Source organism: Cucurbita maxima, unplaced genomic scaffold (genome assembly GCF_002738345.1).
Source record: "Cucurbita maxima cultivar Rimu unplaced genomic scaffold, Cmax_1.0 Cma_Scf00034, whole genome shotgun sequence".
Lineage (NCBI taxonomy): Eukaryota > Viridiplantae > Streptophyta > Magnoliopsida > Cucurbitales > Cucurbitaceae > Cucurbita > Cucurbita maxima.
In genome coordinates this window covers 752986-771625 of record NW_019272050.1, presented here as the reverse complement: position 1 = coordinate 771625, position 18640 = coordinate 752986, and the positions used below count along the sequence as shown (strand labels likewise).

General features: G+C 36.7%; 2 protein-coding genes across 3 annotated transcripts; both read right to left on the bottom strand.

Annotated features, from left to right (window-relative positions):
- Positions 1-2339: 2339 nt before the first annotated feature.
- LOC111467536 (serine/threonine-protein phosphatase 2A 65 kDa regulatory subunit A beta isoform-like) lies at positions 2340-10012 on the bottom strand. The gene is made up of 13 exons (XM_023112470.1): positions 9895-10012; positions 8698-9114; positions 7971-8217; positions 7489-7601; positions 6804-6883; positions 6121-6262; positions 5924-6004; positions 4967-5071; positions 4633-4815; positions 3493-3585; positions 3135-3274; positions 2913-2979; positions 2340-2837 (listed from the first exon to the last, which is right to left on the bottom strand). The coding sequence occupies exons 2-13, from the start codon at positions 9088-9090 to the stop codon at positions 2718-2720; spliced, it is 1764 nt and encodes a 587-aa protein (XP_022968238.1). The 5' UTR covers positions 9091-9114; positions 9895-10012; the 3' UTR covers positions 2340-2717.
- Positions 10013-10852: 840 nt separating this feature from the next.
- On the bottom strand, positions 10853-15267 carry LOC111467647 (aluminum-activated malate transporter 4-like). 2 transcript variants are annotated; one of them, XM_023112617.1, is made up of 7 exons: positions 15179-15267; positions 14696-15067; positions 14452-14589; positions 14099-14365; positions 13852-13988; positions 13629-13775; positions 10853-12133 (listed from the first exon to the last, which is right to left on the bottom strand). In XM_023112617.1, exons 2-7 carry the CDS (start codon positions 15063-15065, stop codon positions 11474-11476), a joined length of 1719 nt encoding a protein of 572 aa, XP_022968385.1. In that variant the 5' UTR covers positions 15066-15067; positions 15179-15267; the 3' UTR covers positions 10853-11473. The 2 variants fall into 2 exon arrangements, with proteins under 2 accessions (XP_022968385.1, XP_022968384.1); XM_023112616.1 differs by having other exon boundaries at positions 15166-15222.
- Between the last annotated feature and the right edge of the window lie 3373 nt (positions 15268-18640).

The following is an 18640-nucleotide window of genomic DNA, read 5'->3' as shown; positions in this document are numbered from 1 at the left end:
CCTGCGGAATCTGGGTGCCGCACTGGCCTATTCGCCAACCAAGTTGCCGCCGCCCTTTCTGCCAAAATTGGCTTCTTCGCCCGATGAGGTGACTCTTCCGACTGCCCTTCTCGCCAAAATTGGCTCCTTCGCCTAATGTGGCGACTCTTCCGGCTTCAACATTGTTTTTGTCCCTTGCTCTAGGTTTCCCCTTCTACTTCTTGGGGTTAGAAATATTCTCACCAGAGCCAAGGAAGCATCGTCGCTAAGCGACAATCCCTTTTCATGGGTTAGACATATTCTCGCCGAAGCCAAGACAGCATCGCCGCTGAGTGGCGATCCCTCTACAAATTTTTGATGGCCAAGAACCGGGTTGTTAGCATCTTCATGAAAAGTGTTTCTCAACCTCTTTGAATTTTTCAGATTCAAGCTTTACGTTCGTTTAAATCCGACGCTTAGCTTGCGGTGGGGTGTTAAGGATATTTAGTAATAATTTATAGTTTACCATATATATTATATTTGATATTTTATTATAAGGCAAATATATCCGACGCTTAGCTTGCAAATATATCCGACGCTTAGCTTGCGGTGGGGTGTTAAGGATATTTAGTAATAATTTATAGTTTACCATATATATTATATTTGATATTTTATTATAAGGCAAATATCTACTATTTGCCTTATTATCATAGGTATCTTTCCATTTATTGTTATTTCCATTTATTACTATTTCCATTTCCTTGTAATTTATTTGATTATAAATAAGATAACTTTCACACCATTTAGGTGTGGTGGATTAATCAAACATTCACAGTATTCCATACTTATAAACTCATGATCCTTCCCTAAATTAGCCAATATGGGACTCTCTCCCAACAATTCTCAACCGTGTCCACATGCAATGGGTCAAAATTTTCACTCACGGTTCTTAGCTCGTGTACTTTCCTTAAAGCTCTGAACTTTTCAGGTAGCAATGAATTGTCCCTGTTTTTTCGGTCTCCAGTCTCTTCCTTTTTAGACGCACAACTGGAAAGAAACCTCGCAATTTGGGAAGAGGGACTGACTCTACATTAGTGGATGGCTGATGCGACACTAAGGGTGAATGATGAAGTGAAACTAAGGACAATTTTGGGCCCTCACCTCCCCAGAGGATAAGTACCAACTTTATGACAATGGATATTGGTTTTCTTATGTAGGACTAGCCGCCATTGTAAGACTTCACGTCTCTTTGATTTTTTAGATAGATTTATATAAATGGAGGTGTGCCCATTTTTTGTCATGCTCAGTCATTGGTCTTTAGCTTAGCCAGCCAACGATCGAGGCGTCTTACTTGTTTTGTCAGGCTTGAACTAATTAAAGTCAGTTCATAGCACATACTGAAGTGAGCATAATACATCTCCTGGTTTCCAGGATTTTAAATTTTGCAGCATATTGTATAAAGTGAGCGTAATACAAAAACGTAGGTTGGGAAGAAGATTAGTATCTTATGAGCAATGCCTCTCATAGAATGAACCATCATTTCCAATCTTCGTTCTCACATTCATATCTCCCAACTCTCAATATGAACAAGAGCTTGGCCGATGTAAACGATGAAACAGCATGTGATTCGGTCGTGTAGGTTATCCTAAAGCTCGCTTCTTTCTTTTTTTTAAATCAACATATTGCTTTTTTCAAATTCAGTTTCATGGTAGATAATAGAATTTGGACGAATGTAACATGAATGTCATTGTAACCGCTCAAGTTGAGTGCTAGCAAATATTGTCTTCTTTGGACTTTTTTGGGCTTTTCTTTCCGAGCTTTTCCGAGCTTTTCCGAGCTTTCCCTCAAGGTTTTAAAATGTGTTGCTAAAGAGAATTTTCCACACGCTTATAACAACTCTCACTTTGCTACTCTTAACCTATTCTATTATTTCATTGTTTGTTCATATTTCAGCATACGTCTCTTGTTAAAACTAGCTTCCCTTCATTATGGTTTGTCGTATATGTTCAAAATCTACCGTTACATCGGTTAGACAGTGAAAGTTTGGCCATGTTGCTTGTCAATTAGTTTGGTTGGAGATGGACAATGTTTTTCATCAGAACTATTTTGGATATTGCATTTGATCTGAAATAACTCTTGATTTGAATTAGTTCGGAGATGTGAACAAATTGAAAGAAAAACCAGAAGAACCAAGCTTCCAGAAACTCGTGCTACTAAAAAGCTACTGAAAGATTTTTTTTCTTTTTCTCAGCGTGGATTAATTGTGGTTCTTTTCTGCAAAACAAATCAATCAGCAAGAATCATTTCTAAGATCATACCTTTAATCATGAGTATTTTCACTTGGTGTCCTCAAGTGTGTATGGATATGTGTACCCATTTGGTTTCAGAATCTTAAATTGAAGTCAATATAATTAATACAAATTGATAACTATTACAGTAGAGATTGAAGATTGGCAATCAAAAAAAGTGTAGATACAAATGGGGACTCCATAGCAGCCCCCCGAGTTCAACATCCAAATTACGAGTCCATTGTTGAAAAAGACAAATGAAGAAAGAATATTATAGATTATAAGGATGCAGAAGGAATAAAAGCATCAAGTCTCTACTCAATGGCTCACTCTGCACGCGATGCATCACAAACTGCACTACAACAACGAACGTGGGGGAAGAAACATACAGCTATTTCGTTGAAAAACAATAGCAACTTCTGCAAAAGCACCTTCGTACAGATGTTTGCTGGGATGGCGATGAAGCCCGGTCTAACTAGACATCATCACGTGATCGATTGATTGAAGAGCTTGGTTAGCAAAGAACCGGACATCTACATCTGGATCTTCACTGAGTTCAACTAGGCTAGGGCGGATAGTTTTTTCCACCACCTGCATCGCAAGTGTTATCTAATATTAATATAAACAATCAAGATATCAGTTAAGCATCATCTTATGACTACTTACAGGTTGGTCAACTATGGGAATGAGAGACTGCAACACTTTCGCCACATTAAACTTGATATTTGGAACCCTGTAAAAACTTAACTTAACAATTAACATGGGGTGCAAGCCAACTGACAATAACATCCATCATGATTCATTTTTTTATGGATGATTCCACCATCCGGCTCTGGGCCAGCAACTAATCTATCTAATTAAAACAAGAAAATAATTTATGTCCTGTACCTGTCCTTGGAAGAACTAATAACCACCGGTAAAAGCTTTGTGCATGTGATTTCTGAGCCCATAACTGGGGCAAGAAGGGAGACCGCACGAAGAACAGTCATTCTATACAAATAATGTGGGTTGTTAATCATGTCAAGAACCTGTTTGAGAAACGCCATCAGTTAGAAGAAAAGAACAAAGTGCATGGATTGTGTGCAGCAGGCAGGGTGAAGGATTTTTATTAATAATGATTAGTGTTATACTTCTATCATGACCTCTGGATGGTATTCTTTATCTAAAAACTTCTTTATCTAAAGACAATGTAAGGCTATCACCAAGGTCAGGCTAAATGTGATTGTGAAATTCATTAGAAACAAACCTGTGGGACAATATGCTGCATTGCCCACTCAGGACCAAATTCTTCTGCAAGACGCTTCAAATTGTTAGCTGCTGCATCACGGATTGAGTAAACCTGCAAGGAGTAACCATTGCAATAGAAATTTCTTAAAAAAACTGCATAACATATAACAAGTCAATGATATCTTTCAAGTTGTCCTTTAAAATAGTTCTTTCTTAATATGTGCACTTTCCGTACTTTGTTGACTATTGAAATGACCTCCTTTCACTTTAGATGGTCAAATTCTTTTATAGCTTTTTGTGCATTAGAGAGAGCAGCAGAAGAACAATGAGGAAGAAAGAAAAACAGAATGTCTTAGGTGTCTCAAAGAGGATGCCTTTGGTATCTCATCCTCTTCCACTCTTGTACCGTGTAAATCTATTTAGTGTTTCCATTTTTTTTAAATATCATAGCAAGATCACATATGAGTAAACATGCAAGAAGAACCCACTGCAATAAAAACAAACCATATGTGGCCTCTCCAACTTGACTAGGAAGAGTTAATTTCCCAAGGCAGTGAAAATTTGTCTGCTACCTTAGCTAGGACGAGAATTAACAAGATCGCCGTCAAAGAAGCAACCAAAGTTGGCTTTCTGACCCCAGATATAAACTAGACATTTTTCCATTGCCCTCCGGCTTGGGTATGGATATCCTCCCCTGTAAAATTTCGGGATTCTGGTCCATAAAACTAGAATCTTATGCAGAAATGTTTAAAAAACTTACATATTTGTCGTGGCTAGAGAGAAATGGAGGACTTGGCAGGAGATGGAAAGCTAGCGGTACTAAAACACATTTGTATCCTTTTAATTTCTTAACTAATAATGACCAAAGACCGATCATTTTCTCTCTATAACTAACAATCCAGTGTAAATAGTTCAGTTGCTACTTTCATTATGATTCAGTTGCACAGAAACTAGAATTGATGAATTCCGTATAATGGACATCCCCTTCAGAAACCAATCAAATGATCTCATGAACAGCAACGTACCTTATTCAACAAAAAGAATATTCTCATAAACTGAAGCAACATTCACTCAGAAGCATGTTATTCACATTAAACTTTACTTTTTTCATGCATTCTTAAACTATAGTAAGACTTAATGAAGCTCAGGAAACACAAACCTTATCCTGTAACCACTGCATGCAAAGAGCACCAAGCTTATCGTCAAAAAACCCTACACCCAGCTGACTTGCCAATAAAGGAATGTATTCTATAATTGCTAACCTAACTCTCCAGTGTCTATCCTCAGCAAGTTCAACAATGGCAGGTAACAGTGATTGAGACAAGAGATCAATTCCAATAACCTGCATAACAGGTTTTTGGTGAGACAGTAAAATATTTTTGGAGAGAGAGTGAGAGAGTTAAGGCATGTTTGCGAAGTATAAAACAGCATCTCTTATTGTGATGTTGGTCAACAACCCTCCCCCTCCAGTTTCAAGGTGAATTACAACAAACCTGATTTACTTGATCAAGCTTGCTAATGATATTGAGGCGCACATCAGGGAATTCATCCTTAAGCAGAGAAAGGAATATCGGAAGCAGTTGTTCGATGGTAGCATCCTGCACAAGCCATCTAAGTGAGATTTTTCATGTCCCAATACAAACAACAATATACATTAAACAAGACTGGGAGACTGGTTAAACCATCGATCCTGAAAAGAAAAATGGAGACAAGACAATTATGTAATACCGAATCTTTCCCAGTAACCACTTAAAGTTGCATGGATATGATGTAAAAGGGCCTCCGAGGAAATAATGAGTCTACCATTCATCCTTATCACTACATGTACACGTCCTCATCACTCAACCAGACACAAAAGACAACATATTTTTTTATGAGCACAAAAACTTGACTGATAATTTATTTATCATTTAGAAAAAGGTAATTTTACCCCCGGGTGGAAGGGTGGATAACCTGGATTGAAAGATGAAAGTTAATGAATTCCACTACAGAACCCCCACAAGAATGTTCCTAGAAAAACGAGTGTGAAGTAGTCTTCCAAGAGCCACTGTGTACGGAGTTATGAGAGTCATCGCTACAATCCCCAAATTATTTCAATTTGTAATTCATATCACTTCTTGGCCTTCAAAATTCAGAAATACAAAACAGAATCGAGCTACCAATTCCTCGCCATTTTTCATAAAATTTCAGATATATAAATACACTCCGAAATTAGCAAACTAATCAATATGCTAACAGAAGTATTAATCAGCATCCAGGATTTCCTCTCTCTCCACAGTGGACTCACCCCTTCCCCCAAATGGAAAAAAAAAAAACTTAGATATGGCTTCTAAGCAGACTTATTGAAGAAAGAAGCGGATTAAGGTTCTCAATAAAATAATAAATAAACATTTAATATGCAGTTTATAGCAAGCAACACATTTGTGAAAACCAAAATAAAGACTTCATACCTTTCCCAACACAGGAGCCATTCCCATGATAACTGAGGCTAAAGCTGAACGGACATGCTGAGAGGAATCTGATGACAATTCCTGTAGTCGTTATTTGCTTAGCACTCAGTGAAAGTATGAGGGAAAAAAAAATTGAGGCATGACATGTAACAGTAGATAAGTGAAAAGGAAATTAAACTCTAAAATAGCATATGCACCTTAACGCAGGGAAGAATATGCTGAATTGCTAGTTCTGGACTTAAAATCCGGCAAAACTTGGTCACTTTGCCAGCAGCTGCTATACGAACTTCAGCTTCATTGTCTCGAAGCAAGCGCACATAAGCAGGTACCAAGTCCGTCCTTACCACCCAAAAACAAGTGCATGCATTATGAACAATATAAAAACTCAATATGTAGTACACTTGGCACAATGTTCACAACTCTTTCTAATATAAGAATTATTTTCCATATTTACATAGTATTAGTACAAAAATACATGTGCATTCATTTTTTTTTTAATTAATAGAAAATTTGATAATTATGATAAATGAAATTAAAATAGCAAGGCCACATGAGCATATAGGCTAACCAATGAAAGGCTAGGAGCCACCCAAGAGAATAAACTAAAGTATCTCCAATGTTTTAGAATAAAGAGAAAGGAAATTCAAAGCTAGAAAACCAGAATAAGAAGAAGAACCTTCCTCCCAATAACCCCCCACTAACCAAGGAAGGGGCTCCTATCTACATAGCCAAATAAACCAGATTATAAGGTCATACAGAACTACATTTCATGGGTTTCCATAATACAACAGGTCAAAAAAAAAAAAAAAAAAAAAATACATTCTCATCTTTCCACATTGATCAATAACCAACTTTTCTTCATAGATTAATAAGAAATTACCTAGTAGGTTCAGGTCCTACAGCTTCACACAACTCGTATAACTGGTTGGCAACCATGTAACGGACACGCCAAGACTTATCCTACATAGAAGGAAACGTAGGCAAGGAACAAGAAAGAAATTAGCGCTTGAATAAATTGTGTCAAGGCCATGAGGGTATAAAGCATGTAAATACCATTTTTACCTTCTGCTATACACAATAGAGGTACTCAAACTAAGAAATAACTAAATAAAATGCAGATATATAGATTATACATTAAAATTTCATTGATATTATAGCTTACCTAGGAATGAAAAAGTTCGAGAACAAAGGTATTTATAATATGCTATGCTTTCTTTAAAGTTGATTTAATAATCCTATGGACAGCTCAAAAAGTTTTAGTAGCAACTTAAAAAGAATTTTGGATGTTTGCACATCTACGTCATTCTTACCATTGCTAATAACTAAGCAACAGAAGCACAAAGGAAACATAAAACAATACATCCAGACGTTCATCACAAAGACCTGGAAACCACTAGATTACAAAATGTATTTGTAAAATAATCCTTGATCCTTGTTCCAAAGAAGATAATGCTTGATCTGATCTTCCAAGAAAGATATTTCTCAACAGTGCATATAATCATTCTAACAAATTGTCAGGCATACAAATCAAACTGTGAAATCCAATAAATTGTGCAAAACTATACCTGGGAGAAGTTAACCATAACTGGAAGAATATGCGATACACAATCCTGGGGTTCCAATAACTTGCCCAAAGCTGCACAACCCTCAACGGCTAGCAATCTCACAGAGTCCTGATCTGTTAAAGACTTGGTGTAAGAACATAAAATGTACTAAACCAAACAACTGTCTACAATAATTCTAAAGAATAATTCCCATGCTTTTGTAACTTGAGAAAGATCCATGTTTATTCCCTGTTAATATCTCAACTAAAAAGTCCAAATGAAGAATAGTTAGACTTATAACAGCACTGATCTCAACATATTATGCACACTGAACATACACTAAAATAATTTGAAAACTAAAACAAGAAGTCTAAACTTTAACCAGCAATACACAACCGATGTGATGCACCCACTAGAAAACACACTTTCTATTCACATGAATCCAATGTCCGCAAGAAACCAGAAAAGTAAATCACACTCAGGTAACAGATACAGATAATTACCATCTTGAGTAAGATCCTCAAAAATTGTCATGGTATCAGTCTTCAGATGAGCAGGTTCAATTGTTGCAGCAAACTTTCCTAGATTTGTGGCAGCAGACCTCCTAACCATGGGCATATCATCTTGACACAATTGGCCATACATTGACCGCAATTCGGTCTTCAACATCTCTGGAGCACTAGGGTAGGCAATATGAAATAGCCCACATGCGGATACTCTAGCCGTAAACCATTCACCAGCTGCCAATCTCTGGATATATGTGAAAGCACAAACAGACACACAGACCCCTCAGAAAACGTTGGATTTAAAGCTATCAATGTTGAATATGCAAAGAGTGTTTTAAAAGAAAAATAAAAGAAAGAGGGGAGCAGTTCTCAGATTTTTAGGACAGAAGGAACAAAATGGCAGGGAGACCTAATAGGGTCTCAGAATTGGTTTGATGTTATCAAAGTTAATCAATTTGAGCTGTATTCTCTATAAAAACCTATTGTCATTGGAAGGACGTCAAAAGTATAGGCTCATAAGCAAGACTTAAATAACATATCCCAGAACATTCAATATATGATTGGACGCATATTTAGCATAAAACATCTTAAATTTATGGATACTTTTCAATGCGCCACCTATTGCAAGTGTCAGATAAATGAAGTAAAGGGAATGATTTTAAAAAGAGAGGAATGCATATCGAAGAAAAGAAGGAAAAAGAAAAATGTAGAGGGAAATACTAACCTTAACGAGAGGAATAAACCAATCAACTAAATCACTCTCTCTCATTTGGGAACCAATTCTGCACAAAGACTCCACAGCTTTGTCCCTCACACAGGTTTCCTCAACAGTGCACAGAGTTTCCAGAGGTGGAAGCAAAACATGGGCATGCTCAACACCACCAACATATGGGATGAACACTCCCAACTCCTCAGCCATAGCAAGAAGCACCTCATCATCATCATCATTGTTTTCACTCAGAAAAGGGATCAATTCTTTACGCGTTCGCTCCTCTCCAAGAGCACGTGCAATCGTAGAAAGTCTATGAATTGAGTTCAACCGTAGCTGAATGTCATCATTTTTCAGCTCGTCAATAAGAACAGCTATTGGATATAGAGGCTCGTGGACCATAGACATCTTGTACAGTGATTTCCTGTAAAACTAAAGACGAGATAGAGAAAAAGAAATCGGTTCACAGCTCAAAAAGACGGTTTCCAAATAACAGTCACTCACAGGTTGATGGGAAAACAAAAACAAAGATATCAAAAAAAAAAACAAATCTCTTATCACGAAACACGTGGCATAAGAACGAAAAAACGACTGGAAACGGACTAAAAAACTCAGACATAAAAGAAAAATGCCAAGCGCAACTTTACCCGCTTACGATAAACTCGCGCCTTCCGGACGTGCAGAATACAAGTGGATAAAATCAATGCTCCATATGATCTCTAATAACTAGATGGAAAATATTAATTACACTAGAGATTGAAGGCTTTGTTATTGATATATGAATCCTCGACTTCAACGAAAAGGTAACACGTAGAAATGGACAAATCAGATCCGCAATCAAAGATTCAAGGGCAAGAAAGGATAGGGTTAAAGAACCATAGAAAGTGCCCAAACGATGAAAAAAATAACACGGATTCGAAGGTCCGAGCCCTAAGTTCGGTGATATGCAGCTAGAATCGAAGATTCTCCATCCAGAACGAGGACGGTGCGGCAGAATTATTTTCTTGTTCATTGAAACTTAAGGTAAGCAACACAGGAAATTCAATCTCACTATTCCCTTCCTGTCAACGACGAAGTAAAGTAGTGAAATCCAGATTAAACAAAACGCTGCTCGGACGGCGATCGACTGAAACAAAATGGAAATAGTTCCCTTCTTCCTCAAATTTGAAGGTAAAAGAAAAGGGGGGGGAGGAAAAGTGAAAGCGGACTCACCAAGATCAATGCCCTTGCCTGGCTGAGCTTCAGGAACCTGTCGTCGGAGAGAGAGAGAGAGAGAGAGAGAGAGGGAGAGAGAGAGAGAGAGACTACAAGAAGAAGAGAGCCAGGACAAACGAGGCTTTTTGTTAAGACACTCTCCGATCTGAGAATTCTATAATAACAGAACTGTAACCATTATGGGCCGGCCCATCGACGTAATCCACAGCAAAAATTCTAGTATATTGGGCTTTTTCAAAAGAGAGCCCAGACATGCATTCACTGTTCATATCCGTTCATCTTGGGCTTGGTTTTTCTTTTTGGGCTTAGCAGAAAGCCTAGTCCGAGAAGGAATCAAGCCCAAATACGTAGAGTTCACTGTTCATGAGCCTCCGTACATATCAGCCTGTTTTTTCAAGAACATCCCTGTTTCAGTGTTATCTTCAACAAATTTGCAATATATATATATATGTAAACACATTCACGAGATAGCTCCATTTTCCTGGGTGAATAAGGAAAAGATCTTCCTGTCTGCACGAATCAAGTCACAACGTCCCATTGGAAGGTCAGCTTAGTACATTATTGCATACCATTTGTGCGGTCGATTGGAAAGGGAAACGAATCATTTATAAGTGTGAAAGCCTCTCATTAGTATACGTATTTTAAAATCTAAGCTCAGAAGGAAAAGCACAAAGAGAACAATATCGGCCAACAGAGAGATTAGACTGTTACAAACCTCTCCCTGAGGACGGTGAGCTCTAAAGTGGGGTGGACACCCAGCACTGTGTCAACAAGGATTTTCAAAATGGGTGGATTGTGAGATTCGCGTCGATTAGAGAATGAAATGAAACATTTTTTATAAAAGTGTGAAAATCTGAAAACTTAAAGAGAGACAATATCTACTAGCAGCAAAGTTTATTTGAACTGTTACAACCTGTATCTCCACAAACCCATTTGCTTTAGTATGACAATCGAATTGAAACGAACTGAACCGGCTCAAAAACTAAGTGAATTAATCAAAAGAAACCAACCAAAATAGTTTGTACAAATCCAAAGAAGCCAACATTTAAGGTTCAAACTGACCAATCTAAAGGAGGTTTCCTCCTATATTCGGTTTTGGCTTGCACTTCTATATGTATCTTTAATCAGGATAAGACAAATAGAATAATATACAATCAAATCTGACTGACAAGCTTGAGCATGCAGGAGTATATTAAGAACACGGAGTGCTGCCGCTGCTGCTGCGCATCGTAAACGTACTGCACAATCCACCTCTTTAACATCACATCTAGAGCCAAAATCAATATACTATCATACCACAGGCACATTCAAACTAACAGCTTTGATGAACAGATTGTAGTGTCCATCCAAGACACATCTATGATGACCCGGACCCGGATCGAGCTTATACACAGGACAGGTCCATTTACGTTACCTGCCAGAAAAATATATGAGGGCATAGGTTAACCAAACTCTGATATCAAATTCAACCATCACTGTATGAAAGGTGCACTAATGAGCCAACTCCAGAGATGAATGGTATCAGATAATCCAGTGGAATCAACAACTATGGAAGGGCATGGCATCCTATGTAGCCTCAATTCTTGATGCCAACAAGTCTTAAAAATCTAGTCCAACACCCAACTTTCTCCTTTTCAATTTTAATCTCCGCTGGTGACTTGAAATTTGCCTTCTCACTGAGTTCTTCAAATGCATTCAAGAGATTTTGCAGCCTTGCAACAAACTCGATGAGAAGCGAAGTAAACGTTGCCAAAGATAAGGAGCTTGCACTTTCATATACTTTTGACTCTCTTTCATTCGGCACGGTGTCGTTCAAAAATGAAAGGCGTGGCCATGAAACCAGGTGTTTGTTGAAGACACTTTCTGTGGATACCCATTCTGTAATGGAAGGGTTGAAGCCGATGCTCGAGTGTTGAGCATCCAACGTATCGTTCAGGGATTCGATTACCAACTGTCTGCCATGATCATCTTTGGTATCAATAAGATGTTGAAGATCTTCATGTTCCTTGTGCTGTTTTCCAGGTCTCCAATTAGCTGAATTCACCAGTATATCAGATTTCTCATCAATCTTCATTTGTAAAGCTTCTGCAGCATCATGAACGTCCAATAGCATGTCGACTGAGCTTAACTTCTCCATCTTTTCTACTTTGCTCCCAAGCTCACGTAAGAACTTAGCTCCCTCAGTGCCAACCCTCTGAAGCTCCTTCGCAAAAACCTTTCTTTTCTCCGGTGGAGCCTGTAATACAAACGTGCAAGATCTAGTCATCTACGTGCATTCGTTATTATCACCAATTTAACATCCAGCTAGCGAATCAACAGCCAAGAATCATCAAAATATTTCTATTTCAAATTTCAAATCTAAATCATCGTGACTCAGCTATAAAACAAGTAACGATGACAGGTATGTACATACAAAAAGAAGAAAGTATTAGAGCTAGACACCGGGCGAGGTGCCAGCGAGGAGGCTGAGGTCTGAAGGGAGTGGACACAAGGCGGTGTGCCAACAAGAACATTGGGCCTCGAAGGGAGTTGGATTGGGGGGTTCCACATCAACTAGAGAAGGGAATGAGTGCTAGCGAGGACGCTGGGCCCCGAAGGGAGGTGGATTGTGAGATCCCACATCAGTAGGGGAGAAGAACGAAACATTCTTTATAAGGGTGTGAAAACCTCTCCCTAGTAGACGCATTTTAAAAACCTTGAGAGCAAGCCCAAAAGTAAAACCCAAAGAGGACAATATCTACTATCGGTGGCCTTGGGTTGTTACAATTAACCTCCCCCATCTTCCAAATCAAAGAAAGCTGCTTAACTTGCAAAAGGCATCATTGAAAAAATTTACAGGGGAAGGAATTAAGAGAATTTTTTGAACTTCACCAATTTATTCTGACATGTTACCACCCTCGCCTTTCTTAAGGACCACAATTATCTAAATAACCAGATTGGCGGTGTCAATTTTTCCTGTCCAAGAATTGACAGTTATCACCCAGCTAGCTAAGACTGATTCCTTCTTCCAGCTTAATTCATGTCAGTGGTCGTCTTTTCTAAAGAGGGATAATAAAATTTGGCCATTGGCCTGACATTTAAATGATAAAAAAAGCAGCCCATCTAGAAGGGCCACTCACTCACCCATTCCATAGAAGTTTGAGCGTATGGGTGACTTCAGCTACAGGCTAAGGGATATCGATAATTGAAAAAGCAAGTCATAACAAATGTGAATGTAGCCGCTCAAGTCCACCGCTAGCAGATATTGACCTTTTTGGGCTTTCTCTTTCGGGTTTCTCCTCATGGTTTTTAAAATGCGTCTGCTAGGAAAAGGCTTCCACACTCCTATAAAAGGTGTTTCGTTCTCCTCCCCAGCCGATGTGGGATCTCACAATCCACCTCCCTTCAGAGCCCAGTGTCTTCGCTGACACTCGTTTCTCTCTCCAATCGATGTGGGATCTCATAATCCACCCCTCCCTCGAGGCCCAACGTCCTCGCTGGCACACCACTAGGTGTCCACCCCTCTTCGGGGCTCACCGTCCTTGTTGGGCTGTTACAGTCAAATTCAACAAAACTATACAACAATGGGGCGACCAAGAACAACTACTAAAGGGCGGTTTATGTATTAATATCTCCAAGTGGACGCTCTTCCTTCTTTTACAAAACATGAAGATTATCGACCTTAACGATCGTACCCTTAATAGAAATCGGTGCAACAAAGAACAACTACAAAAGAAAAAGGGTCAAATCACCTGGATTTCTGAAAGAATACATCCGTGCATTGCCATGACCATGAAAGCGCAATGCCTAAGAGCACCACTCACTCTGACATAATTGTACCATGGATAATTGAATGTCTTGTAAGGGCCATGCGGTGGCTCCCAACAGGCAAAGTCCAACTACAAAAACAACGAGACTTAAGTAAAACCTTCTTGTAACATGTCATCTAATCAAAGTGTGAACAAGAACCAATACCAAAGTGTCCTCTTGACTCGAGGACTGCACAGCAGATCTATAAGCACTATATACAGGGTCATCAGAGGCTTGATATGTAAGAATCTTTGAGGAGATTCTCTCATATTCCACACACTGAAGGTATTCATTAACGACACCTGAACAAGATTTCAAGGAAGCTAATGATTTAAACATGTTTTTACAGATCAAAAGTATAAGAAAGTGCACAAAATCATCTTAACAAAATGGATAATAGAATTGATCTTGCCTTCCAATGAAGTAGCAACGTTTTTGAAATTTTTCACAACCAATTTGTGCAGATCCTCCCCTGCCCAAATGGGGAAGATAAATATATTCACTACCAAGCACATGGTAGCACCGACGCCAATGAATAGTAATCGATAAAAAGCCGTTCGGAAAAACGACGATGTACTTCCAGATATCAACACGATGCAAAATGTCAACAGAAATACCCTGAACCCGTATTCATACGACTTCATCGGCGGATACAATTTACAATAGCTTGCAAAAAACCCTAAAATAGTGAAATGGAATTGTTAATTTGAGTATCCAATTACATCTCAGATACACAGATTCATTATCCCTACTAAGAACTCGTACCTGCAAGGAATATACTGATTACGATTATAACTTCCTTAAATGGTCCAGCTAAGACGGATAGTTCAGCAATACCAATAGCAAGTCCACCGGCTGAAAATGTCCCCAATGCACGATTAAACCCTTTACTAAGCGTTGCCCCTGCAGAAATGAACAGAATTATTCCCTTGAACGAAGAAATTGACTCATGAAACCTCAAGATCCGCAACTGGATTGAAATTAGGGGAGTGAAAATCATTAGGCATACCAACGCTGAACTCGAAAACGACGACAACAGTGAGAATAGCCCAGATTGTATATTGGCCAACTTCTTTCAAAGCCTCGCGAAAGAAAATGACGAGCGAAACGAACGCAAGCGACAGCCCCATCTTGGCAGCGAAGAAGATCTTGCGGGGATCGGAGCGACCCATTTCGTACAACTTGACGGTAGTATCTCGTAAGCCTTTCAAGAAGTTGGTGATTGAATCGGTAAGTGTACGGAAACATCGACATTTCACGTTGTCGCCGGCGCCGTCGTAGCTGTTCAGGCCGAAATCGGAATATCCCTTACGAGAAAAGGCTTTTTCCCTGTTCTGATCCAGAAAACTCTGCCGGATTGATCCATATTTTCCTGCCATCACTTCATCAACAATCAAAACGAACACGCAGAGTTTGAAGAATCAGGATCTCACAATACCAGAACGAAAATTGAAAAAAAAGAAAGAAAATAATAATATCAATGAAACGGCACCGTATCGCGTCAGATTTGAAGATGATGGTGAGGCTGGCGGTGACGAAATACGAAATTTGCTAGCTTATTAAATACAAAATACAATAAAATCTAACCCGCGGGTAAGATAACCGATGTCACAAACAAATTCTCCAAAAATATAATAACTGAACTGACTTATTAGGTAACCGCCAACCAAACAAATAATGACACCTTTTTGTACTTCGCCAGAACAGTAAAAAGGTAAATATGATTTTTATATTTATGTTTCATTATATTTTTATAAATTACTTTAATTTTTAATTTGTTAAAAATAAAATAACACAAAAATTTAAATATCAAATAAATATTTACGAACTAAAAAAACCATCTTATCATATAGTTTACTTTCGACATCTTTTCTTAATTATATTTAAGTATATTTCTTAATCAATTAAATTATAAATGATTATCTTATTATCATTAACACAACATAATACAATTTAAACGCTAACTTAATTTTATTTAAATATAGATAATAAAATATTTCAACCGGTCCAAATCATGTATTTACTTTATTTTTATAAAGGGATGCTTTTGTCAAAAGTGGAAAAAGGAATATGAAGGAAATATCTCAATAATTTAAATTTTTTATATTTTTTTCATCCAAATAAAATAAACTTACCCATAAATAATAAACCTTGATTTATTTGAATTTATCTATCACTTTTTTGTTATATAAAAAAAAAATTATAATTTGTTCGTTTTTTTATTTTAAAAGTCACGCTTTAAATAAAATATAATAAATGTAGGGTTGAGAATATTAATTAAATTTTATTAAATTATAAATGATTTTAAAGCTATAAAAATTAAAATTTAATTTTCTTCCAACGCCAAAATTAAATATTGGAGAGAAAATAATTGTATTTAGATAATTTTAGATGGCATCTATATGGCTTTTTTTTCTTCTTTCGTTTGTCTTATTTGCAACAAATAAATAAATAAATATATTATATAGATGAGGAACATGTGATCGGCATTCACACATGTATGAATATCTCCTCAGGCTTATGGATCTCTGAGATTCCATGATTTGTGAATCTTTTTTAATTATTTATTTTTCCATTCCAACGTGATCCAATAATTTAACGGTAATATAACGTCTCATTTGATAAGTACATAATTTTATCACCATTTATCTATCATATTTTTTAAAATAAATAATAATAATAATAATATGTGCCAGTTGAGCAAGATTAAGATTTGTCCTTAGATAGCTAAACGATGTCTGAACTCAATGTTGTATACTTCATCGTTCACTTCAAGAATAGTTTTGATTTTCATATCTCAATAATGTTCGACGTACTGGGTACTTGGCAAGGATGATGATGCGATGTTCCTAAAAGTGTGGGCAGATGCGTCTCGCATATTTGACAAGAATCAAGGCTAGTTTCTCTATTTGAGGAACCTCGTCTTCGGGTCACCGCGGTTCAACTAGCATAAAAGATTGGTATTATCGACCCTTCCTTTGTCAAGACGTTCAAAATCACCAAATTGAGGAATAGTTTGTCGTCTACCATAGTCTCTATGAGGAAGAATCGAGTCGAGATGTTCTTTGAGTACTGAGAAAGTTGTGTCACTAGCCTCAGATCCGCTCAAGCTTCATTTGTTGTCACGAGACTCGGAAGATTGGTAAACATTTGCATGTAAAGTGTAAAAACAAATCGATTTAGGGTGACCATCTTGTCCTTCAAAAATCTGGTCGACATTAGTTAGTGCAATCGACTCGATAGTTAGAGATTCTTACAAAAAAGAAATATCTTGTAGCGGTGTGGAGCTCAACCTAACAATTTATAATCCTCAGGTCAGTAACATACACAAAGTGATGTTGAGCTAAGCTTCAGTTAAGGTTGTCTATCATAAATGAGAGTTGGTCCCTCATATTTATAGTGCTTTATCTACTAATACATATGTCACTTTCAGGGTCACAAATAAGAGTATTCCTCTCTCGGTACTTGATACCCTCAAACTCGACTTCCAAACTTTGGGAAGTGTGCTTTGCTTCCTCAAGAACACATGGGCCCTAATTGGCTTTCTTTGGGAGTCGAGCCTATGGACATGTGTGCATATCGATCCACCATAATGATTATAAACTCTTATTTTAAGGTCTAATACATCACAAAAGTGATTAATATCTCCTAAAAGTTTCAATTACGTTCGAATTTTCAATTTTATATAAATTAATTATCTAATATTTTAATTTTTGTTCAATGTCTCAAAACTATTCGACATCGGTAAAAATTTACGGTTGATTAAATATAGAATAATATAAATTAATATCTATAAATAAAATTAAAAGATGATGCAAATAATTATTACTTTATGATTTTAATTTATACAAATAGTTTATAAATAGATTTTTTGCAATAAAAGAAAAATAGTCATTATACAAATATTTGTTGAAATCCGCGTGGATAAATGAAAGGGTGAGTTGGCATTTAAACCTCATTATGAACAGCACAGCAATGAAGTTTACAATGAGTGGAACGTCTTATCAAATGCCACGTCAGGTCATAAACAGTCAACATCAAAATGAAAACGACGTGTCGTATATCATTAATTAAGACGAAGACGGCCGACACATCGGCGTTGGTTGACGGTTCCCTCCGATCATTTATTAAACTATGGAAAATAACTCTTATTTTTGTATATGGTTAAAAAATATTTTTTAATTTTCAAAACTTCCAATAAAATATTTAAATCATTAGAAAAAATACAGTAGAGAACATCAGTACTTTTATTTTTAAAATATTACAAAATTTTAAATATTTTTTAATCCAATAATAATTTAATTTACCGTTTAAATTAATCTATTTATTAGAATAAATTAAATATAACTTTCACCCATAATAATAATAATAATTATTATTATTAGTGTATATATTAAACAGGCATAAAAAGTGTTCGGTGATCCCATCTGAAAAAATAATTAATTTGGAAATGTACTAATTTAATATAGTTGTTAATAAGATCTATACATATTTTTTGTCGCATGTGGAGGAGTTGATTTAGAGGATTTTATTAGCTTATTTTATTTTATTTTAAAGTTGAATAATATTTTAGGGTAAAATATTTAATTAAAAGAAAGGGTTAATGGTTAAAAAAATATGACAACAAATGAAAATTTTTACGGAGATGAATAATGTGGTAAAAACGAGATTGAGAAGATTTACTTATTTATGTTTCTACTCCATCGTCATCTTTAGATTTTTCCTTCTATGTTTTCCCTCAATGCTTTAAGAAATGTGGGACCTCACAATCCACCTCTATTCGATTTAATATATTATTTTTGATAGGACTATGAAGTGTCTACATAAGGCTTTTTCGGTATATATTAACAATAATAATTTTTTTAATTTATTTTATTTTTATAAAAGTGAAAGGGGTTAGATGCTATTTTTAAAATTTTAATAATATTTTTTAAATATGGTTTTTTTTAAAAAA